At 37.9% G+C, this 25,014-nt stretch overlaps 1 protein-coding gene across 12 annotated transcripts in view; it reads right to left on the reverse strand.

The window, feature by feature from the left end:
• CSPP1 (centrosome and spindle pole associated protein 1) overlaps window positions 1-25,014 on the reverse strand; it is a 100,887-nt gene that overhangs the window by 48,397 nt on the left and 27,476 nt on the right. For 7 of the 12 annotated variants that reach the window (XM_059672972.1, XM_059672979.1, XM_059672978.1 and 4 more), the window contains 6 exons: window positions 22,623-22,703; window positions 21,392-21,490; window positions 19,994-20,433; window positions 10,702-10,800; window positions 9,334-9,401; window positions 1,191-1,284 (listed from right to left, as the gene is read on the reverse strand). In XM_059672972.1, the coding sequence (XP_059528955.1) occupies window positions 1,191-1,284; window positions 9,334-9,401; window positions 10,702-10,800; window positions 19,994-20,433; window positions 21,392-21,490; window positions 22,623-22,703 (881 nt within the window). The remainder of the gene's footprint in view (window positions 1-1,190; window positions 1,285-9,333; window positions 9,402-10,701; window positions 10,801-19,993; window positions 20,434-21,391; window positions 21,491-22,622; window positions 22,704-25,014) is intronic. The other 5 variants (XM_059672980.1, XM_059672976.1, XM_059672975.1 and 2 more) reach the window with 4 other exon arrangements.

Genomic DNA, 25,014 nt, shown 5'->3' on the forward strand with positions numbered 1-25,014 from the left:
ACAAATAATTCATTTAACTGACGGTAAGTCCTTAACTGATGCTGAAAACTAAATTTTTCTTATTTGGTGTAAAGTAAACTAGGATTCACATGTAAACTGAGTTGAACAAGTATCTCTAAACCAGTGCCTAGCGTACTTTAAAACCTAAGCAATTTACACAGAATAAAGTACAGAAGTAAAACAAAATCTTTATTTCTTTTAGGGTCCATGTATATTTTCAGTTCACACAAAAAAAGGGTAAAAAAGTAAAAATTTATACCATACTTTTTAATAGGAGGTTTTTTTTTTAAATGTTTACAATGGTTAGTATCAGACAGTAGATACTGGCTTCCTCTAAGATAGGAGACAAATGACAAAACTAAAAAATAACAGATCTCTCCCTGGCTGGTGTGGCTCAGTTGGTTGGGCATTGTCCCATGCACTGAAAGGTTGCCAGTTCAATTCCTGGTCAGGGCACATGCCTTGGGTGCAGGCTCAATCCCCAGTGCAGGGAGCAGCCAATAGAACCATCACAACGATCTCTCTCTCTCTCTCTCTCTCTCTCTCTCTCTCTCTCTTTCTCTCTCTCTCTCTCTCTCTCAAAATCAATAAAATTATTTTTTTAAATATAAGAAGTCTCAAATTCTCTAGAACTAACATATCTAGTCCAAATTTTAAACTGTAATTAATATTTCACATGTGCTTCTACAAGAAAAATTACAAACACTGAAACTTGTACACAATATAAAAATCTGTGGATTTATCAATGATATTTTTGTTTTTTGCATTTCACCTTTTATTTATTTTTCAATGATTGTTTTTATACTATATATATTTACATTGTTAGAAGATAAAATACTTTTCTTTTATATTTCTTATTATATTTGGAGAATATAAGTGGGCATGCAGATAACATTAAATGTTATCCTAAATCAATAATTGAAGAAATTAATTCAGGTATGTAAAAGGCCTGTTATACTATATACATAGTCTCATTTGTTACCTATGACAAAGAAAATAAACACTGAGAGCATGTATTACCTTGCTGATTTACAATGTGCAGACTGAAATTAAAGTGATTTACAAATAAAAAGCACAACAGGAAAAGTATCCTCCTATTTTACTATGTAATAGTTATTTACCACCATCTCATTTTACACAAATGCATTTTAAATTCAAATCCTCTCTTTTAAATGCAAACCTTTCATTACCGTCTCTTGTTCTCCTTTTGTTCAGCCATTTGTTCCAACAGTTCTTGTCTATATTTTTCTTTTCTTTTCTGAATAAGTTCTCGATCTTCACCTCCTAGAAAGCGTTAAGAAAAAAATGCAATCTTAACTCTTGAGCACATATGCAACTAGAAATCTGAATTTTTTAAAACCTCCATTTTTAATTACTGGATCAAGAAGTAATCACTATACAAGCTGGAAAGGAAAATATTTATCATACGAAGTTCTCATATGATCAATAATTAATTTCATAATGAATATCTACTATGTATCAAAGACACATTAACCCTTTCTTTTCGTTGAAAACCTTCTCGGATAAGAGAATACTCTAATTCCCATCCTCATCTTTCCACTAATTGGGAATAATAACTCCACTAATATCTTCCACAAGCCCCTTAAATTTAACAAGTGTGTCCAAACTGAACACCTCAAAAGCAACTGCCCCTCTTTTTCTTCTGTTAACGGCCTGAAAACCAAACCCCAAAACTACATTGTAACTTTGTTCATCCTTTCTTATTCACTCCATATAAGGACCTTCTTTTCTATTCTCATATGAGATCCCATTAATTTTAGATAGGACCTCTCCACATTTCACCTGGATTGCAGCAATAATCTCCTAACCCCGTGGTCGGCAAACTGCGGCTCGCGAGCCACATGCGGCTCTTTGGCCCCTTGAGTGTGGCTCTTCCTAACCCTTAGGAGTACCCTAATTAAGTTAATAACAATGTACCTACCTATATAGTTTAAGTTTAAAAAACTTGGCTCTCAAAAGAAATTTCAATCGTTGTACTGTTGATATTTGGCTCTGTTGACTAATGAGTTTGCCGATCACTGTCCTAACCAGTCTCCCAAACTCCCCCTCTCCCTGCTTCAGTCCATCCAGCACACTTAGGTAAGATCAATTATCTTAAAATAAAACACTAATCACACTGCGCCCTGCTAAAAAACATCAATGGTTACCTTGATTCTACAGAAAAAAACTGTAAGCCTCACCCTGCTATCACTTATGCAAAAATCCAGTTGTGCAAACATTTTGGATCCACCAAGGATTATTATTACTGCATATGTTAATGACACAAAATCACCTCTTAATCAAGATATGCATGATAAGAGCACAACAAAAATCACAGGACATCAAAAGCACAACTGAACCAGCAAGTCCTCTACTACCTTAATTATTAGCCTTCCAATTAATAATTAAGTGGACATACAGCATCTGAGTCTGTCCATTAAGCACAGATGTCAGCAACAGTGGAGCTCCCACAGGGAAACATAAATTATGTTAAGGTTAATAATAGTGTTTTATAATCAAATATCCATTCTGCTTCTGATCATGATGACAAGCACAGAACTTAACCTCCTACCATAAAACTAGGCAAAACATATGACACTGGACACCAGGCAGCAGAGGACTGTAATACCTGAGGGGAGAAAAATAAATGAGGTGAGCCCTTTAAGCACCCCTATTTCTGCCTAAATGCAAGTTCCAGGCTGCAGGTATGGGAGACAGAACAAAGCAAGCTGGAAACTGAGCTGAATTAAGCAGATAAAGATCAAAATTCAGGAAATCTATCATGGCTGGAAGTTTAGGGCAGAGATCCAAAGAGAAGCATAAAAAGAGCTTCAGAAATCCTTCCAACTTTCTGTGCACTAGCTGTGCGTGCTCAGAGTGAAAGTCCATTAGGCTGGGCAAAGAAACTATGGAGGACACAGTAACTGAACAATCCTCAGACCTGGAAGTAAAGAGAAATTCAAGCTCTAGCCAGCTAGAGTGAAGTCCTTGGGGATCCCCTGCGTCTTCAGGGAAGAACCCAGAAAGGTCACCCTGTCGTAGTACGGCTGAACTACCCCTGGATAAAGGCTACCCTAAATGTCCCTAGCTACGCCCTAGTCGGTTTGGCTGAGTGGATAGAGCGTTGGCCTAGAGACCAAAGGGTCCTGGGTTCAATTCCAGTCAAGGGCACGTACCTCGGTTGCAGGCTCCTCCCCCACCCCGCCCCAGGCCCTGGTCAGGGCTCGTGGAGGAGGCAACCAATCGATGTGTTTCACATAGATATTTCTCTCTTTCCCACTCTCTTCCACTCTCTCTAAAAATCAATAGAAAAATATTCTCGGGTGAGAATTAAAAAAATTAAATTAAAATAAGGCCTCAAAAAGATGGTCCTTAAGTAACAGGAAAACATGACTACGGTAGGCAAAATTCTAAGACAGATCCTATGTTCCCTGCCTTCAGGTGATGACTCCCTGTATAAACCACTCCCCTTAAGTGGGGACACGACTTCCTTTTAGCCAATAATATGTAGCAAAAGTGAAAGGAATTGGCAGGTGTAATTAAAGTAGCAAATCCTCCTATATAATAAAGAGCTAATATGCAAATGGCCATCACGCCCTCACGCCATAATGGCTCAGACACTCAACAATGGGGAGGGAGGAATGGGAACCAGCCAGGCACAAATGAGCTAGCGAGAGAGGAATGGGGACCAGCCAGGCTGTGGCCTGGGAGAGGGACAAGCAGCCTGCCCTGCGGTCCCAGGCGCCTGCGGCTGTGGCCCAGGCGAAGCCACACGCCCACGGTTCCCTGTGGCTGCAGCCGTCCTGGGCTAAGCCAGCCTGGGCCGTGGGTGCCTGCGGCCGGCCAGAGGGAGGGAAGGAAACCCGGGTCCTGGGTGCCTGCAACCAGCCGGAGGAGGGAATCCTGGGTCCCAGGTGCAGAGCGATGCAGAAGCAGTTAGGGGCGATCAGGACAGCAGGGGAGCAATTAGGGGTGATCAGGCCAGTAGGTGAGCAGTTAGGAGTGATCAGGCAGGCAGGCAGAGGGGTTAGGGGCGATCAGGCAGGCAGGCAGGCAAGTGATTAGGAGCCAGCAGTCCTGGATTGCAAGAGGCAGTCGGACATCCCCTGAGGGGTCCCGGATTGGAGAGGGTGCAGGCCGGGCTGGAGACTCCCCCCCACCCCCCGCCACCCCTGTGCACGAATTTCGTGCACCAGACCTCTAGTCCAGGGGTGGGCAAACTTTTTGACTCGAGGGCCACAATGGGTTCTTAAACTGGACTCAGAAGAAGGAGCTGCGGCCGTGTTTCCCGACGTTGCCATGTTAACACTGCTGCTGCTGAAGGAGCGTAGGGGAGAGCAAGAGAACCCTCCGCTCTTTCGGCTCCACGGGCTGGATAGAACAGCCGAATGGGCCGTAGTTTGCCCACGGCTGCTCTAGTCAATTCTGAATTTACCAAAAGGGAGATTTATCTTGGGTGGGCCAGAGCTAATCAGGTAAAATCCCTCCCTAAGTTTAGAAAGCTCCTTGCTTGCATGATAAAGTGAACAGCCAGGGTGAGGAAGGAAGCCCATGTTGCAAAAAACAATGGAAGTCACTAGGAACTGTGGGTGATCTCCAGCTGACATCCAGTAGGAAGCCAGGCCCCTTAGTGATACAGCCACAAGGAAATTAACTCTGCCAGCATTCCAACTGGGCGTGGAACCTGGCTGAAACCTGGATTTTAGCCTTGTAAGACCCTGAGCAGAGGACCAACTAAATTCCTAACACACAGAAACTGCAAGATAATGTGGCATGTTTTGAGCCACTAAATTTATGCTAATCTGTGATGTAGCAATAGAAAATTAACAGTGACCCATAACCATTAGAAAAGTTAGTCAACACAAAAAAGTACATAAACAAAGATGATGGAACAATAAATAAGGAAGTTAAAACAGCTCCCATAACTAAGTATTTAAGTGAAAACAGTAACACTATGAGGAGGAAATGGAAGATATTATAAAGAACTAAATGAAGAGTTCTATTTCTATTTAGAAAGTAAAAGGCCACACATTGCTCAGACCCCACAATGCGAAAAGCTCAATCATCTACAAACTCAGAAATTTTTAAAAAGCCCATCAGAGAGCTGTTGTTACAAGCAGTTAAACTGAATTTCAAAGGGTATAAAAACCAGTCCAGACATGGAACAATACAAGTGTTTTACATTTACCAGAACATGGAGAAATAGGAGGCAGCCTTACAAACAGGTAAGAAAAAAATAGCTGAACTATTAATGAATTCTTAAAGGCGCTGTGTGGGCTGCAAGACAATGTAGATTCCTGGAAGCCCACTCAGAAGAGGACTCTGCACCCAGCACTCCTCTCCCGCAGAATGATCACAAGAGAGACTGGACATGGGGCAACACAGGAGATCTGAAGACACCCTTCCAAATAAAAATAAATAAAAAAAATAAAGAACACAAACCAACCACTGCATTTTCCAGACTCTTCGCAACCTGCTCAGACCCAGCATTCTGCACATACAAAACGAAGACCGGTTGCAGTGAGGGGAAGGGCAGAAAATTCTCATGAAAGACCCTCCAAGACATCAAGGAGAGTTTGGCTGGCTACCACTGTGGGAGGGGCAAACAACTCATTTCTGAGAATCACACGCATGGGGACAGCCTTCCACCAAGGAACAAGCCACAAGAATCTAAGCTGAGAAAGGAGAGAGAAGTACGGAGAGAGAGAGCGTCTCTGTCAAGGGCATTAAGGCCTAGCTGAAAACTGATGAAGGGGAAGGAACACAGAAAATCCCTTCAGCCACCAGGCCTCACACAAAGAGTAAGGCAGTCAGGTAAGAATTTAAGGATGTGCAAGACATGAACATTACTATAAACCACTACTCTCAACAAACACACATTGCACATTCTTTCAAGAACACACTGAACATGCACCAAGGTCGACTATATCCTGAGCCATTAAAAAATGTATTAATATACAATTTGTATAATTTCAAATTCGAATTTATACAAATTATTTTCTCAGACTACAGGGGAATTAAACAAGCAGTCAATAACAAAAAGACAGCAGGAAAACCCCCAAATATTTGCAAATGTAAAAACATACTTCTAAATAACCCATGATTCTGTTGTAAGCCCCACAATATATTATTTTTGCTCTAAGCAGTCAATTGCCTTATTTTTAAAATAAAACAAAGGGCTCTAAATGAAGTCACTAGGGCAAAATTACAGGAAGACAAATTTCAATTCAATGGAAATGAGAATTTTATAACAATCAGAGCCACCTAAAGATGGAATGTGCTGCCCTGGAAGACAGTAAATTCCCTGTGGAATATACACATATAAGCTGGAAATATACACTGAGTAGCCAGATTATTACAACCACCTGACATTTGTAGGCAAATTAGCTATAATTTCGTGCTGAAGTTGCTAGAGGGCCAGACCATTATAAATAGGGAAGCAGGTTTTTTACCATGACAGAAGTGATTTTTTTCCTTAAGATATAGGTAAACAACGCGATTTAACAGCCTTTGAACGTAGAATACACACACACACTGAGTGGCCAGATTATTATGACCACCCCATCAGTACTTCGTTGGGCCACCTTCTGCCTTCAATACTGTGGCGATTCTTCTTGGCACTGACTCCACAAGATGTTGAAATGTGATGCGAGGTATCTGACACCAAGCCTGATGAATAGCACTGTCCAGTTCTGTGAGATTTGATGGTTGTGGAACCAGCTGCCTGATGGCTCTTTAACTTCAACCCACAAATGCTCAATTGGATTGAGATCTGGTGATTGTGGGGGCCACCTAAGTAAAGTCAAGTCTCCTTCATGTTCTTGAAACCGCTCCTGCACAATACAAACATGGTGCATTGTCTTGGAAGAAGCCATCTCCATTGGGATATGCCATCAACATGATAGAATGAACTTGATCAGCAACGATACTTAGGTATGTTGTGCTATTCAGACGTTGTTCCACATAAATTAAAGGGCCCAAATCACACCAGGAAAACATGCCCCAAACCATAACACTGCCCCCACCAGCTTGAAAGGTTGTACTCATGCATGTGGGGTGCATGTTTTCATGCTGTTTCCGCCAAATTCTCACTCTGCGATCTGCATGATGCAACTGGAAACATGATTCATCGGACCACATGACTTTTTTCCAAAGCTCAACTGTCCAATCCTTGTGTTCCTGTGCGAATTGGAGACGTTTTATCTTGGTAACTGCAGACAGCAAAAGTGTTCGAACAGGCCTTCGGTTTCCATATCCCATACGATGCAGTGTACAGCTAATTTGCCTATAAACGTCAGGTGGTCATAATAATCTGGCCACTTAGTGTGTGCGTGTGTGTGTGTGTGTGTGTGTGTGTGTGTGTCCATCCCACGTTCAAAAGCTGTTAAATTGCGTTGTTTACCCATATCTTCAGAAAAAAATCACTTCTACTGTCGTGGAAAACAACCTGCTTCCCTATTTATAATGGTCTGGCCCTCTAGCAACTTCAGCACGAAACTACAGCTAATTTGCCTACAAACGTCAGGTGGTCATAATAATCTAGCCACTCAGTGTATATATGAAGCCATGAGATAAATCATTGGATTAAATGACTTGAATGGTTTGTTGCAAACATTAGAGTCTATTATCTCACTGAATATTAATCCATGATTCTTAGATTGCATTAAAGATAAGTTCATGCCATTCATCTTTAAAATTTCCAAATAATGATTCCATTATTTGTCAGTGGGCCATCAAAGAAAGTCATTTTTCCAATTTTTATCATGTTACAACATACATCATAAGAATAAAGCCTTCTTATCTATCTATAAAGTAAAACTGGTCAATTTCACTTAATAACATTACAGTAGAATAAAACATTACAGTAGAGCCGTGACTGGTTTGGCTCAGTGGATAGAGCGTCGGCCTGCGGACTGAAGGGTCCCAGGTTCGATTTTGGTCAAGGGCATGTACCTTGATTGCGGGCACATACCCAGTAGGGAGTGTGCAGGAGGCAGCTGATCGATGTTTCTCTCTCATCGATGTTTCTAACTCTCTATCCCTCTCCCTTCCTCTCTGTAAAAAATCAATAAAATATATTTTTTAAAAAAAACAAAAAAAAACATTACAGTAGAATAAAACTTCAGGTGCTATGCGATTTTTCTCATTTCAAAGAAATATTATGCAATTACATTATCTCTAAACCAAGATTTAAATTACTGATGGTTCTCAGATGAACCTAAACTGTTGATCCTATTTTTTTCATATACTGAAACCAAATTTCAAGTAATTTTTCTAGTAATTTTTACAAAGAACAGAGTTCATTTCTAGTTAAAGTTACACACAGGAGCCCAGTTGTGTGACTCAGGGTTTAGCATCAACCTATGAACCAGGAGGTCACAGTTCGATTCCCAGTCAGGGTACATGCCTGGGTTGCAGGCTCGATCCCCAGTAGGGTGTGTCCAGGAGGCAGCCAATCAATGATTCTCTATCATCATTGATGTTTCTATCTCTCTCTCCTCTGCCTTCCTCTTTGAAATCAATTAAAAAAATATTTTTTAAAAATTTTTTAAATAAAATAAAAAATAAACTTACACACAGGAGACCTGGTCAATTTGTTCAGTGGTTGGAGCTTTGGCCCATGGCCCAAAGGGTTGCAGGTTCGATTTTCAGTCAAAGCACATACCTGGGTTGCAGTTTCAATCCCTGGCCCTGGTCAGGCTCAATCACAACCAACTGATGTGTCTCTAACACAGCCGTGGGCAAACTACGGCCTGTGTTTGAAATGAATAAAACTATTGAAAAAAAAGACCGTACCCTTTTATGTAATGATGTTTACTTTGAATTTATATTAGTTCACACAAACACTCCATCCATGCTTTTGTTCCGGCCCTCCGGTCCAGTTTAAGAACCCACTGTGGCCCTCGAGTCAAAAAGTTTGCCCACCCCTGCTCTAACATCAATGTTTCTCTCTCCCCCTCTCTCATTCTCTTATTCTTTCTTTCTCTCACCCTCTCTCCCTCCCTTCTTCCCTCCCTCCCTCCTTACTTCCCTCTCTTCCACCTGCTCTAAAATCAATGGAAAAAATTTCCTTGGGTGAGGATTAAAAAAACAAAAAAAGAAAGTTGCACACAGGAAATAAGGCTCTTTTTATTGTGACAAGTTAACATAGCAAATCAACATACTTATGTTAAGCTATGTCCTTCATGTCTATAAAGAGAAAGTGTGGATTAGAACAAAGCACCTGCCCAGAAATTACATGGAAAGAACATGGGGAAGGGTGTCTATCAAAAAAAATAAAAAGAGCTTTTATGAAACACTCTACAAATCTAATCAACTGAAGTTTGCACATACCAAAGAGCATCCCCGCAAAAGGACTACAGATTTCTCGGGTAGATTTGGATGCTTCATTGTCTCGAGCACTAAAACAAAAACAAAAAGAATTAAAACCTAAGTAATTTTCAGGAAACAAAAATTAGAGTAAAAAGTCGTTGTGTGTTATTGGCCTTTAAAATACTATAGATGCTATGAGAGTTACATATTTTTAAAGTTAGGATAAAATCATGGCGTTTATCTCTTTATATAGTGGGCCCCAATGTATTCGGGCCCCCTTTTCTTCAGCCTTCTTCACTGGCTCTATAGATTCCTAATAAAACCTTTTTTTAAAAAAAAATAAGAAGTTACCCCAGTGACGAAAATGAATATAAGTAGACATAAATCTTTTTTTAAAAGGAAAATGGTGATACCTATACACATACTTGGAAATGATCTTCCCTAAATGACTCCTTCCTAGAAAGTTAATTCCCTCACAGAACCTTCATTAACTAGACCCAAACAACAAAAATCTCTTCTCTTAAACACTTTTTAAAATATATTTTTTTAATTAATTTCAGAGAGGAAGGGGGAGAGAAAAACATCAATGATGAGAAAATACCACTGATTGGCTGCCTCCTGCATGCTCCCTACAGGGAATTGAGGGAACTGTGACTTGCTGGTTCATAAATCAACACTCAACCACTGAGCCACACCGGCCAGACTATCCCTAGCACTTTTATGAATTACTTTGTTTTAAAGAAAATAGATACTGTTCCTGATACATGACAATATTATCTTCATTATACACTAAAGATTCAGAAGCACTTATCCTTATTTATGATACAAGAAAGCCAACAAAATGATAAACTATAAATAGAAAGAGAACATGAATATAAAATGCATATCATTTCCTTTCTTTTCAAACATGAATTATATATGAACACCCATTTTACAATGTAAGCATAAAATCATCTACTCAATAAGCTGAAAATAAATAACAAAGTTTTGAAAGGAAAACTCATTGTGGAATATTTTCAATTTATTTCCAGTTAAGTTATACCACCCACTTAACTCCAAGATATTTTAAATTGATTTTTAGTCCTTGTAATGTATGTTTATTTCTCCTTTCTTTACTTAAAATATATACACTTTAAAGTGACAGGGACTTATTAAGAACACCTTGGCACACTCTATCATCAAAACTTGCTCTTCAAAAGAATGCTGTAAAGTACTCTAATTTTTCATTTAACACAACTTTCCCCTTCCGAACCTATTCTTCCAAATCCTTCCTAATAAGGAAGGCTGTTAAAATACTATCTTTCCACTTTTCAATAAGCCGATTTTAGCAGGTGCTGTTTCGCGGTGTAGGTAATGACTGAAAGGCAGAATTTACATTACATACTATACCTTTTATTTCCAGCAGATGAAATTCGTATGTTTGACTGTCCTGTGACATCGCCACCATACTCCACAGGAGGCACATTCCCTCGTCTGTTCCCGTATATCCTTAAAAACACATTAGCTTATAGAGCTTGTCCCACATATAGTGGACCTATGTCTTGGTGTTTGTGCATTTGATGTTGGAAATATTAAAGGGAACAAAGTGTTATAGTGAAATTTTACTGTAAACATGTTTTAAAATTAATGTGAATAGATTTGATTCAAATATGAACGGCTGGTTAGTAAGAGACACTAAGAGTTTGGATTTCGTCGTCTTTAAAACAAAAGAAGGTCATTATAAATTATTTCATTATAACATCTAGAAATGTTTAACTTGAAAACTATGCATGTACTATACTTTTTCTCACTCCTCTATTCAAATAGTATTTATTGAGCATCTACTAAATGCCAAGTTCAATTCTAGGCACAGGGTATATGGACATGGTCCTTGCCCTCAGGAAGATCATAGTCAAATTGCAAAATGAGATCATTTTCTTAATCAAAATTCATAGATTCTGGGAATTATTTCGCTGCATATACAAACCTTTATAACTTAAAAGCATAGCCGTAGATTTACCATTTAATCAAATCAAATGTAACAAGCCACAACGTTTGTTAATAGTGTAAATCACATGAAAGAATAATTATTAACAACAGGTGCATAGAAAACATCAAAAACGGACTGATGCATGGCTAGAAAATGATTAGTTTACTTACTAGGTCATAACAATAAAAAAAGATTAAAAAATAATTTTTAATGCTCTTCAATTTATGGTTTTTTTCCATTTGGCAAACATTGATTTCTTTAGTTTAATTTCTCATACCAGAAAAACATGATTATTTACATCAACATTTATAGGCATCCATGAAAATCACCATTTCCTAAGTCACAGTTCTTTACATGGCAGTTAAACTACATTGTCTCTCAAGAGGACGACTAGAAAAAAAAATATGGCTGTTAAAGTATTGTTCAATATTTTAGGTGAATTTCATTATCACATTAAGAAAAATGGCAATTTTCAGAAGAAAAGGAACTTCTCATTCTCCACAGAGCCAGCATATAAAATTCTTTATTTGTTTCCATCACATGAGCCACTGTCAATATCACCTGTGGGGAAAAGACTCTACAGGATTATAACCTTACTAATGTATGACCTGGCATGACATCAATGCCTCCCATTTTTTATCCATACCTAAAGCAACAGAACCCTCCACAGGCCCTTGCAAAAAAGAATTTCAAATTTATTTCAATTCATCAAACACGGCTGGTCTTATATCTAAAGTTTGGGTACTTGAATCTTTTAAAATGACACATAAGTTTAGTGTTATTCTGTACTTCTACTGCTTAAAGAACAGGTAAGTATAAACTCAAATTCAAATTTGCAATTAAAACAACGCCAAGCAACCAGATTTAGTTATACTGGATCTATATAACACACATGTGCAGAAAAGGGGTTAACAGAGAGGCCTGAGCTGCCTATCTGTAGAAAGGTCTAGTAGCAAGGCTGGCCCTTGGCTGGCACCTGGAACACAGATTTAGGGAGGGGTCCCACCATTCCTAGAGCTGAAAAGAATGGCTCACTGTGCCTACACCAGCGGTGGGGAACCTTTTTTCTGCCAAGGGCCATTTGGATATTTTTAACATCATTCGAGGGCCAAACAAAATTATCAACTTAAAAATTAGCCTGCTACATTTAGTCAAACATTTAATTAACTCACCCTAATGCCTTGGCTGGGCCAGACCAACTGATTTCTCGGGCCTTATATGGCCCATGGGCCAAAAGTTCCCCACCCCTGGCCTAAACTGCTTGTACAAGCAATATAGTTTATACTACATCTGCTTTCCTCCAGAAAGTCTGGGATTTTGGTACAAATAGGAAAAGGATGCCTATGTAACCAGCCCCCAGCAAAAACACTGGGACTGAGTCTATAATGAGCTTTCACGGTAGACAACATTTCACCCATGTTGTCACAAATGGATGCTGGAAGAATTAAACGTGTCGTGTGCGACTCCACTGGGAGAAAGCTCTTGGACGCTTGGCCTGGTTGCCTCTGGACTTTGTCCCATGCACCCTTTTTTTCCTTTCCTGATTTTATTTTATATCCTTTCAACTATAATAACTCATAGTCAGGAATATAACTGTATACACGAAGTCCTGTGAGTCCTCCTTAGGAATCCCTGAACCTGGGGGTGGTCTTGCAAACCCGCAATACAACAGACAAAAGTAAACTTGTTGATGTGGTACAGAGGTGCCTAGAGTACGTTTAAAGATATAGAAAAATTTAAAGTTACGAATTTTTAAAAACATCACGTGGGATTAAATCAAAATTAACCAGAACTGAAGGCTACTTATATATACAAAAATTCTTTCTAAAATCTATCAAAGAGTTGTGGTTTCCTGCACTTTCAGCTAAGTTTGAACTTGCGTGTCTAGCTTATTTTTATAAGCTATACCCAAGTACAATATCTAAAGCACCTACACAAAACATGTTCAATAAGTTCTTTGGTATATATAGACACCTTAACAAAGCAAACACTATAAATTACAGAAAGTTAAATGATTTTATTTATGTGTAAGGTCAAGAACTCTGATAAATTCTACAGTAAAATTACGAAGATTTCCTAATGGACAGGGCATATAAAAGATAGTGGAAGGTGGGCTCCTTCACTAAAGAAAAACATTTGTTAATGAAATTATAAAAGTCCCCCTGTCTCTGATCATTATAATAAAGTCAAAACTGGAGAAATATTTAAGAATCCAAAAATGAGCAGAGATATGTATTTCACTAAAAAGGACAAAATAAAATCTTAAGGTATCCTATTCAATTTTATGAAATGATTGGCATAAATCATAAGTTATTAATATAAGACATAAAATAAGAAAACTAAAAAGGAACCTAACAAGCTGTAACGGCAAATTATAGACACTTTTCGAAAGAGGACATACAGAAGGCTGAAAGACATATGAAAACATGCTCAAAGTCACTGATTATACGAGAGATGCAAATCAAAACGACAATGCGTTATCATCTCACACCTGTCAGAATGGCTATCATCAACAAATCAACAAACAACAAGTGTTGGAGAGGATGTGGAGAAAAAGGTACCCTTCTGCACTGCTGGTGGGAATGCAGACTGGTGCAGCCACTGTGGAGAACAGTATGGAGCTACCTCAAAAAACTGAAAATGGAACTCCCATTTGATCCAGTGATCCTACTACTAGGAATATATCCCAAGAAACCAGAAACGCCAATCAGAAAGGATATATGCATCCCTATGTTCATAGCAGCACAATTCACCATAGCTAAGATCTGGAAACAGCCTAAGTGCCCATCAGTAGATGAATGGATTAGAAAACTGTGGTACATATACACAATGGAATACTATGCTGCGGTAAAAAAAAAGGAACTCTTGCCTTTTGCAACAGCATGGATGGAACTGGAGAGCATTATGCTAAGTGAAATAAGCCAGTCAGAGAAAGATAAATACCACATGATCTCACTCATTTGTGGATTATAGAGAACAACATAGACCAGCCGTGGGCAAACTACGGCCCGCGGGCCGGATCCAGCCCGTTTGAAATGAATAAAACTATTGAAATAAAAGACCGTACCCTTTTATGTAATGATGTTTACTTTGAATTTATATTAGTTCACACAAACACTCCATCCACGCTTTTGTTCCGGCCCTCCGGTCCAGTTTAAGAACCCATTGTGGCCCTCGAGTCAAAAAGTTTGCCCACCCCTGACATAGACTGATGAAAAGGGCCAGATCCAAAGACTGAGAAACAGCGATCAGGGTATCCATCCCCAGAAGGAAAGTAGGGGAGGGCGGGGGTAAGGGGAAGAGATCAACCGAAGGACTTGTATACATGTATATAAGCCAAACCAATGGACATGGACAACGGGGGATGGGAGCATGAGTGTGCGGGGGAGCGGGGGTGTAAATGGGGGGGATGAGGACACATTTGTAATACCTTAATAAAAAAAAATTATAGTTTGAAAAGTTAGTCACCTTACTATCTATTAAAATCCGATATTATAAAATGGTAATATGCAAATCGACCAAACAGTGTAACAACCGGATACTTTGATGCACACTGACCACCAGGGGGCAGACGCTTAAAACAGGAGCTGCCCCCTGGTGGTCAGTGCACTCCCACAGGGGGAGCGCCACTCAGCCACAAGCCAGGCTAAGGATGTCTGACTGCAGCTTAGGCAGGCCGGGCTGAGGGACCCACCTACCCCACCCCCACCCCTACCCCCAGTGCACGAATGTTGTGCACCAGGCCTCTAGTATCTGTATAACTGTAATGGGATTTCCTTCATTTATTAAAGTTTCTTTTATATTTTTAATAAACTTAACATTTAATCACTCTTAATTATCCCTGTTAGCTCACTTTAACAGCTTTTATGGTGGTCTTACAATTTATTTTAGAAACTTTTACAGAAGCAAATGAAGTCCTCTCTGCAGAGAAAAAAGTTTGACCACTGCTTTCTCTCTTCAATCCTTTCAACACTGAGGATGAATGACACATGGTGATCTCCAGAAGCAATGAACTCAGTAGCTAAGAATAGCCTGATTCTAGTCAGAGTACAAGAGTTCAGTTTAGGTCCAGTTTGTCCCTGAGAATTCCTTTCAGTTTAGCTATGGCGTTAGAGCCAGTCCCAGAATAAAATGATCCCTGTGACCCAGAACTACCTAACTAGCCTATGATTTTAAATCGACAGGTTCATTTATCACACCTCAACCCATTCAGTTTTGTCAGCAAGGGACAGACCTCACAAAAGAAAAAAGTTTGCTTACTTTGACACAGAAAATCAGATTTGCGTGAGGGAATAAATGTAAAATAGTTTCACCATCCTACTATCAAAAAAAAGACACAAAAAGTTAAAGATTATGTTAAATGGAAAAAGTTGTGTTCTCTATTTCCTTGAATTAGGTTCAAATCTCAATGCCCAAAGAAACCAGGTACTATAGGTACTTGAATCTTTTAGAGGCCAAGATTAGTCCAAAAATTAACACGTTGATCTTATTTTTAAAAATTAGTCTCTTACAAAAGAAAAGCAAATTGTTTGAAACCCAGGTATTTTCAGCTAACTTACATGTAAATGAACAACTCCGAAATGATAATAACTTAAACTACTGCAGAAATAAATTTACAATGCTTTTTGCTATGGAGAATAACACATCATAGAAATAAAATATTTACCATCTGTTGGTCCTACATTAATACAGTTGATAGGCAGGAAGAATCAAATGTCTCCTTACTTAAAATAAATCACCTAATTCATAATAATGGTTACATCACCTTGTTTCATATCAAGAATTTCTCTAATGTGAATGAATTCTACTACTAAGGGTGCACAAAAGTTAAAAAAAATATATAAAGCTATAACTATATTTTTCTCATTGTTTTCAGTTGTTTCCCAGTTTTTACATTTACTTTAATTCCATAACAGTGTTTTTCAAATATCAATCCTATCTTTAAAGTGGGGAAAATAATTAAAATGTTCCTTCCAAAGATAAATGAAAATAAATTACTATAAGAAAAAAAGTAATACCAAATTAAATAATTCATATTCTAATAAGCCATTCCTCCTCATTTATGTCTTCGTATTAAGCATGCACACTTCTTAGAATGTCCTACACTAAAAACATATGTGGTTAATGCACAGATTCTAATTTCAGATGGAATATTACCTCAGAATTTTATTAAATGACTTAAAATTACAAACTATCAAATATTAAGAGTTAAACTGAAATGCAAACTACATTGATCATATAAAAACTAAAAAAAAAACAACCCAGCAGCATTTTTAATGCTAAAAATGTCCTTTACTCATTAACTCTGGTTATAGAGTAAAACATAAGATGGCAATATATTAACTTCTATAACTCAAGTTAATAAATAAGAAGACTAGGATGACTATATTTGAAAAGTACCTATAAATTTCTAAGTATTATAAGACACTACTACATTCAAATTCAGAAAGCTCTAAAAACATAAATTTTAATTAAATTGGTAAATATGTATGAATAAATAATACACACACACAGAATTCAACTGTCAAGCAAAGTTAACCACCTTGTTAACTATTAAACACTGCCAGTAATTATTAGTTTAGGAAAATAAAATCATTTCTGGGCTCTAGTTTTCTTTCCCATATTTAACATGGGGAAATAGATCATTAATAAATACATGTAGTATATGAAAAGTTTATAGGGCAATTAGAAGAGAACTAAGACCACCCAGCCAGTGTGGGTCAGTGGTTGAGCGTAGACCCATACACCAAGAGGTCGCCAGTTCTATTCCCAATCAAGGAACATGCCCTGATTGTGGGCTCAATCCTCAGTGGGGGCTGTGTAGGAGGCAGCCAATTGAAGTTGCTCTCTCATCAATGTTTCTCTCTTTCTCCCTTCCTATTACTCTAAAAACCAATAAAAACATCTTTTTAAAGAAAAGAACACAACTAAGACCAAAAATATAAATTAGAAAGTATTAAAAATCTTAACTAGAATTTATCACATGCTGTCTTTTGGAAGGAAAAAGAGAAGGGAAACTTAGAACGAAGGAAAATTAATTTTGTATTTCTCACAATCAGTTACAATTTTTTTTTTTTTTTTGTCAAGAACTTCTGGTTAAGATTATAGTAGAGGCCTGGTGCACAACATCATGCATGAGTGAGGTCCCTCGGCCTGGCTGGAGATCGGGGCCAATCAGCCCGATCAGGGGGCTGGCTGGCCGGGAGGAGGGACTGCAGGAGGTTGGCCGGCTGGCCATTGGGAGGGACTGCGGGAGGTTGGCTGGCCGGCCATGGGGAGAAACTGCGGGAGGTTGGCCGGCCAGCTCCCACATCAGGGCCAATGGGGGGGGGGGGGCGGCGGCGGAGGCGGGGGCAACCAGCCAGGAGGAGGGACCGTGGGAGGTTGATCAGTTGCAGGAGGTTGGCTGTGGGAGCGCACTGACCACCAGGGGGCAGCTGAGTTGAGCATCTGCCCCCTGGTGGTCAGTGCACGTCATAGCGACCAGTCGACTGGTTGTTCGGTTGTCCAGTCGCTTAGGCTTTTATATAAAGAATAAATGGTTAGAACAAGAGACCAAATGCAGTTACACATTCCTTTAGTTTCAAAAATTTCACTAACAAATAGTCATTTTCCTGTCTACCACTTTGCCTGTTAAATAAAACCTACTGAAAGATCAATGTGATATATATATTTTTTTTGCTGGAAATAAGAAATCCACAAATCTGAAATACAGAAAAACAATTTTAACCTCAACTGCCATGCAGATATATGTGACAAACCTTACACTAGAAATATATGCATTAACAAACCAGAAGTAACATATAATAATAATTACATTTTGAAGAAATACTTTTAGAAACTTTGAAATGTGTAACAGGAATTATTCTCACTCATTCTCATTTAAACTAATCCGAAAATACTACTTGAAAAAGATAATACAGGAAAAGTTCATTTATGGGATACATAAGAAAAAAAGATAGTGCTCAAATAATTAGTCTGAAATTCATTTGTTAGCTCATGTATAAAATCATTACAGGGTATAATTACAAATAGCATAGATTAAAATATATAAAGAACAAAGCAACAACCTTATAGTAAGTTTCTTGAAATCCCAAACTTAAAAGGTATGCATTACATTACATTCCAAAGGTAAACAAACACGATAAGGAAAAAAGTTCTCATGTACAAAGATGGCAGCACCACGAGTCCAAGATTACCTGCAGTTCCCCAGTTGATCATTTTTTTAGATTTGGCTGCCTTTGAATACCTTCTGATATAAACAATTTCAAATATAAATATAATAATTATAGGATTTGGGGCATTTTCTAAAGTACAAACAATTGGGTTCAAATCAGAGATCACTAGAGTTGGCATTACAACATTCTAGTCCTTCATTCAAATTACTTAAATTGAGGGGAATATTAAAAAGATTAATGAGCAGAACATAATAGCTACAGAATAAAGAGAAGACCCAACACTGTAAAGGCTTTGTATTATTGATTAGAATACTGAATGTTCAGCATTATGTCTCGGAAAATTTCCTAAGATACTAAAAAAAGTAATCTCAGTGGTTCTCAAACCTTCCTAATGCCACGACCCTTTAATACAGCTCCTCATGTTGTGGTGACCCCCAACCATAAAATTATTTTCGTTGCTACTTCATAACTGTAATTTTGCTACTGTTATGAATCGTAATGTAAATATCTGATATGCAGGATATATTTTCATTGCTACAAATTGAACATAATTAAAGCATAGTGATTAATCACAAAAACAACATGTAATTATATATGTGTTTTCCGATGGTCAAAGGGGTCGGGACCCACAGGTTGAGAACCGCTGAGTAATCTATTTGGACAAATAAATTAAACAGGTCCCCTTAAATGCTCCAAATTTAGATTTAACCCTTTCACGTTAACAAGCCAATGACAAATATGGGACCCTGCCATATTTCTATCTCTAATTTAAAAGTTAGGTTGAAGTATAGCAAGTTTTAAGTGTTAAGACAAATGACTAAAAAATAAGAAATTACAAATAGCATTACAAAAACAATCATCCAAAGAAACTGAAAAGCACGTGAAAAATCTGATTAAAAAAAATTACTGCCATTTCACTTAAATAAATGTTCAATAAGTAACTTAAAGACAAAGAAATATATTGATAAAAGGATTTAGAACATAGGAACATTAAAGGAATAAGCTGTATTTCATCTATTTTAAGGTGTTCTTTTTGTCCCACATTCTAATATCTGAAATTAGCCATCAACCTAGTTTTATGTCAAGTTCTTGCAGAGAGGAGTTAATGTCCTGCCAGTCACCTAGGGGCACTGTGAACTTGAGACAACTCTGAATCTCAGACTGCAAACCTAAGTCAGTATTGGCTGACCATTCAATTCTCAAGAAAGTTGCTTTTTACTCCCTCTACTCAGTGCCAAGTTTGAGGCATGGAAGTTTTTCTGTCCATTTCTGTGGGAAAGTTTATTTCCCATTTAATTTTACATAAAGGTTGTAATTTTTCAGTGTTCCAGCTTTATGACAGGGTCCTTTTCTCCCCATCTTGGGTGTTTTCTTTGTTACCTCAGTGGCACATAAAATAATGGTGTAACTTAAAGCTGACAGCATCTTAGAATTAAATATGTAAATCAAATGAAACTGATTCTACCTAATATGATGATAAAAAGTAACATCAATAATGAGCAAGTAAAGAAAATAAAAATGAAGTTGTAAATACCTGTCATTTGTATACACTCTCAAAGGTCTTCTATCAAAATCACTTTCATATCTAAACCTCTCGTCCATTTCTTCACTTACTTCAGGATCTTGGTCTGGTATATAATACTGTTTGTCCAAGGCACGATCTTCATCAAACCTGCTAAATCTTCTATCTGGAATGTCAACCTTGCTGGCAAACCTCTGATGTTTTTTATTGGAAATGTCCACTTCTTCATTCGTTTTTTTAATGATTCTTCTATTCCTTAATTCAATTTCATCATCTAGTTGTCGATATCTGTCCTCCTCTAGTCGTCTTTGGTTTAGAAGTTCTTCATATGCCTCTGAAGGAGTTAAGACATCTCTCCTGGGACTCTCTGAATTTTGGCAAGATGTTTTTATTTGTGAAAGTAAATCAGGTTTAACTTGACCAATAGGTTTTTTATTTCTTTGACTTTTATGCTGGTCAATTTAAAAAAAAAAAAAAAAAAAAAAGCTTTTAATGAGATGCTGTTTCTTATAAGGTAATTAAACCCTCAAATGATCCTTAGTCTATTAATCATCTCAACTCTGAGGATTAATCCCCCATAGGAGATACCTTATCTTTAGGAAAAAAACTTCAGAAAATATATCATTTAATAATACTTAATAAATGTCGAATATACAGATGACAGTAATATGGATAAAGTGTATATAAAAAGAAAAGATAAACAAAATGCAAATTCCTATCCCAGAAGATATTAAGCATACTTTGGCAGGTAAATATTGCTTCAAAATATTTTGAATTAAATTCTTTCTTAACACAAAGAATACAGGTAGTAAATTTTTTGGCTCTCGTTACATCAACAACCCTTAAATTTGGGGGGGGGACGTGTCCCATGCACCAAAAGGTCACCAGTTTGATTCCCGGTCAGGGCACATGCCCAGATTATGGGCTCGTTCCCCAGAGTACGGGGCATGCAAGAGGCAGCTGATCAATGTTTCTCTCTCACATTGATGTTTCTCTCTCTCCTTCTACCTTCCTTTCTCTATCTCTCAAAAAAATCAACAAAAACATATTTTAAAAATAAATACACAAAAATCACATACAACCAAATCTCTAAAATTAATGAAATTAAAAAGTAGGTTAAGTTATTCACCTAAATGTAGGTTAAGTCAGTTTTATGAGATAAAACCATTTGCAAATGTTTGGGTTTGATCTGGCTTTTTTAAAAACATGACATTAACAAACCAGGTGACACTGGGGGCTTGCCCGAGGTGGGAATGGCTGGGGGGGTGGGGGTCAACTGGGGAAAAAGGAGACATATGTAAAACTTTAGACAATAAAAGAAAAAAAAAGTGAAATGTCTAACATAAAAATATTTCAAGTACAAAATATTTATCTGTAGCATTAAAGATTTACTTTAAAAGCAACACCTACCTCAGTACTCTTTTCTACTTGTCTGAACTTTTCAGTGGATTCTTCCTTACCCTTGAGAAATTGATTGTATTCTTTGTTGCGTTCAAGTTTCAACCTTTCCTTAAAATAGACACCAAAAGGCAATGTTAACTTCTGCTTCAGGAAAAAGTACCTTAATGTTAAATCAGACACACAAATCAGTGATCTTGCCCAGAATTAAGTTTTACTAATTTCAAGGACAGTAGTTGCAAGGCACAGGAGAAGCAGGAGGTTACAGACCATTAGTGCAACTCCCCTTTTTTATCATGTTAAAATACCTAAGCATTACAACATGCTTTAGCCATGCCCCATAAATCCATCGATTCTAGGTTTATCAACAGCAATCCTAGATAATCCAGGTGCACTATGTCAAAATTATCATAAATAAATCTTTCCCACTAGTAAATGTACAATGTGTTTGCCAGGAAGTCTGTCATTAGCATGTTCCCAAGGAGATCCAACCACATTACTTTCCTTCTTTCCTTTCCAGGGCTATCTCCTGCTCCAACTCCCACCCCCTCCCAAAGGCCTGCTGCTAAACATTTTAAATATAGAAAAGTTAAAATTATCATAGACAACAAAATATTATAATGTAAATGTTCTGTTGAAACTTCTAGCAGTGGTTCTCAACCTTCCTAATGCCACAACCCTTTAATACAGTTCCTCATGTTGTGGTTGTCCCCAATCATAAAATTATTTTCGTTGCTACTTCATAACTGTAATTTTGTTACTGTTATGAATCGTAACGTAAATATCTGATATGCAGGATGTCTTTTCATAGTTCGCGACCCACAGGTTGAGAACCGCTGCGAGTCTAAAGAGTATGTACATGTATTTATGGCGTGACTGAAATTGACATTTAAATCGCCCCACACCCTCACCCTACATAAAAGCTCAGTATATTCTGCCATCCATTCATTTCACTGTGTTACAGAGCATAGACTTTACAGCTCAGGAACCAATGGTGGAAAATGTAAATTATAAATATTCAATTGGTCAACATAGTAAAGAAATATGTCACATTACATAGTTATAAATGTAATGTTCAAAAAAAAATTTTAAACAGCACAACTAAAGACTCTTCAGACTTTCGGAAAAATACATATACTCAAGTACAGAAAATGATGGAATCTGTTTGCATTTAAATCCAGAATGTTTTTTCATGATTTTCATCCCTCATAAAACTGCTACCCACCACCTACCATCCACCTACCTTGGCAGATAATCTGTCACCAATAGGAAGAGAAACTCCCAGAGTAGATGGATCTGTTTCACTCGTGGATAGAAAATTTTTCTGTGCATATACACATAAAAAAACATATTATCTAGTTGCCTTTATAAAAGATTTCATAAATGTGTCTTTAAGTTAGATATTCTAAGCTATTACATTATGCAGAGCAAAAGAATGAAATGGAGATGAAGACAGAAACTACAAATCTATAGAAATCATAATTAAGAAAAAGAGAAATTTCTTCCAATCGACAACTCCTTGAAGAGGAGTCAAATCTTAATTTTCCTTTGCTTTATATATATAGCTATTGATTCAGAGTGATTTTATAAAGCATGAGAAAAAAAGAAACTGTTTCTTAATTCATATTCCTCTTCACTCTCGATGCCCTACTATTCTTTTGTTAAGGAAAATTACACTTCCTCACAAATATCCTATGCATGCTGCAATAATGTTATTTTTCCTGCAATTATGAGTGGCTATCTACTAAAATGTCAAAAGATATAAACTATGAAGACTGTTTCTTTATGTGTCCTTCCATTTTTGTTCAGTAAACATTTAGGTAACGCAGTGTAGTAGACAGAGCATTAGACTAGGAGTCAAAAGACCTAGGTTCTAGAAGTAGCCCCAACACTTTTCCGTTGTGCTACATTAAGAAAATCACTTTACCTCCCTGACGTATACTTTCTTCTTCTATCAAATGAGAATGGTTTCTGCTCTAACTACCAAAGCTGGTATTTGGGATCAAGGAAGATAAAAAATGTAATATCTCTTTGAATACTATAAAGCAAACACAAGAGACTAGTAAAAAATGTATACGATCCCCAATTTGCTGAAACTTCTGCTTAGTAGTATATAATCTGGACTTTTTTAACCTCTATGCCTCAGTTTCTTTGTCTGTAAAACAGGGGTGTCATCTATATGAGTAGGTTATGAGGATTAAATAATCAAGTTATTAACCTGTCCAGCTCCATGCCTCTGATTTATTCATTAAACAAGCAAGTATTGATCATGTAATATATTTCAGTTACTTTTTTTAGGTGGTTGGGAGACAAAAATAAGCGTATGTTCCCTATAATCAAGAGATTTACAATTCAGTTGGGTAAACAAACACGTAAACAACAAACTACAATACAATGTACTACTACAATAGAGTTGTATTCAAAATATGATGGAAACAGACTAATACAACTAAAATATTAATAAGCTTCATTAAATCTAAATTTATTAATAATTTAATATGTGCTACAAAAGCTAATCTGAAAGTTGGCAGAACTCTAAATTTATTTGTCAAGGGAAATAATCTGACTCATGAGTCACATTATTCAACCCCGTATATATCAAGGCAAACAATAAACATAATCATTTGTAGAGTTATACATGTACAACAGAACACACTCCTGTTCCAATCCTGGGAAGAGAGAGATAAAGCACCTTACACCTTCACTGAGCAATTCCCCACTCCCAATCCAGGTCCGGGATGATATGTGAAATTTAATATAATGAAAAAAATAAACAATAAGGCCAATACAATGAGTATTGCAAAAAACAGAATTTTAACCATTCACTCGTTCATTCAATAAATATTGAGTGCCTACTATGTTCCAAATTGTTTGATACATTTGAGACTCATCAGTGAAGAGAACAGACACCCTGCCTTCCTAAAGCATACATTCAACAGGGGAAACTGACAAAAAAGAATAAACATAATGTACATTAGAAGGTGATTAAGTGCTAAGACAGGAAGAAACCAAGATGGCGGCATAGGTAAACACCGGAGATTGCTGCCTCGCACAACCACTTCAAAAATACAACTAAAAGACGGAACAGACATCACCCAGAACCACAGGAAAGCTGGCTGAGGGGAAATTCTACAACTAGAAGGAAAGAGAACAGCATACCGAGACTCAGAGGAGACGCAGTGCGGAAAATACAAAGGTGCGGAGGTGCGTGCAGAGCGGGCTGGCGGCTGAGAGTGCGGTTGTCTGTTTCAATCCGGAGGGGGTCTCAGGCTCTGAGCTCCAGTTCCGGGCGAGTCTCTGGGGACCCAGACTCAAACGGGAGAAGCGGGACTGTCTGGCATCGGTTGGAACTCGAGGGCAGCTTTCTCTCCAAGGTTTGCTGCGGTTGCTGGGACTCTGAGAGGCAGAGCCTCTGGGGACAGGACTGAGAGCAGCCATAACTGCTCGCTCGGCCCGCCCTGTTGATCCCCTGGGACCCGCCCTGCCCAAGCCCTGCACAGAGGCATTTGTGGGATAGCCTCAGGCAAAGGCTAGATTAGCACCTCCCTAGAGGACAGAAGTTCTCCCACTGCAGACACAGCTGATTCTCACAGCCAGTTGGCCTGGAGGTCAAATCCCCCCAGTGTTACCTACAA

Source organism: Myotis daubentonii, chromosome 17, assembly GCF_963259705.1.
Source record: "Myotis daubentonii chromosome 17, mMyoDau2.1, whole genome shotgun sequence".
NCBI classification, from domain to species: Eukaryota; Metazoa; Chordata; class Mammalia; order Chiroptera; family Vespertilionidae; genus Myotis; species Myotis daubentonii.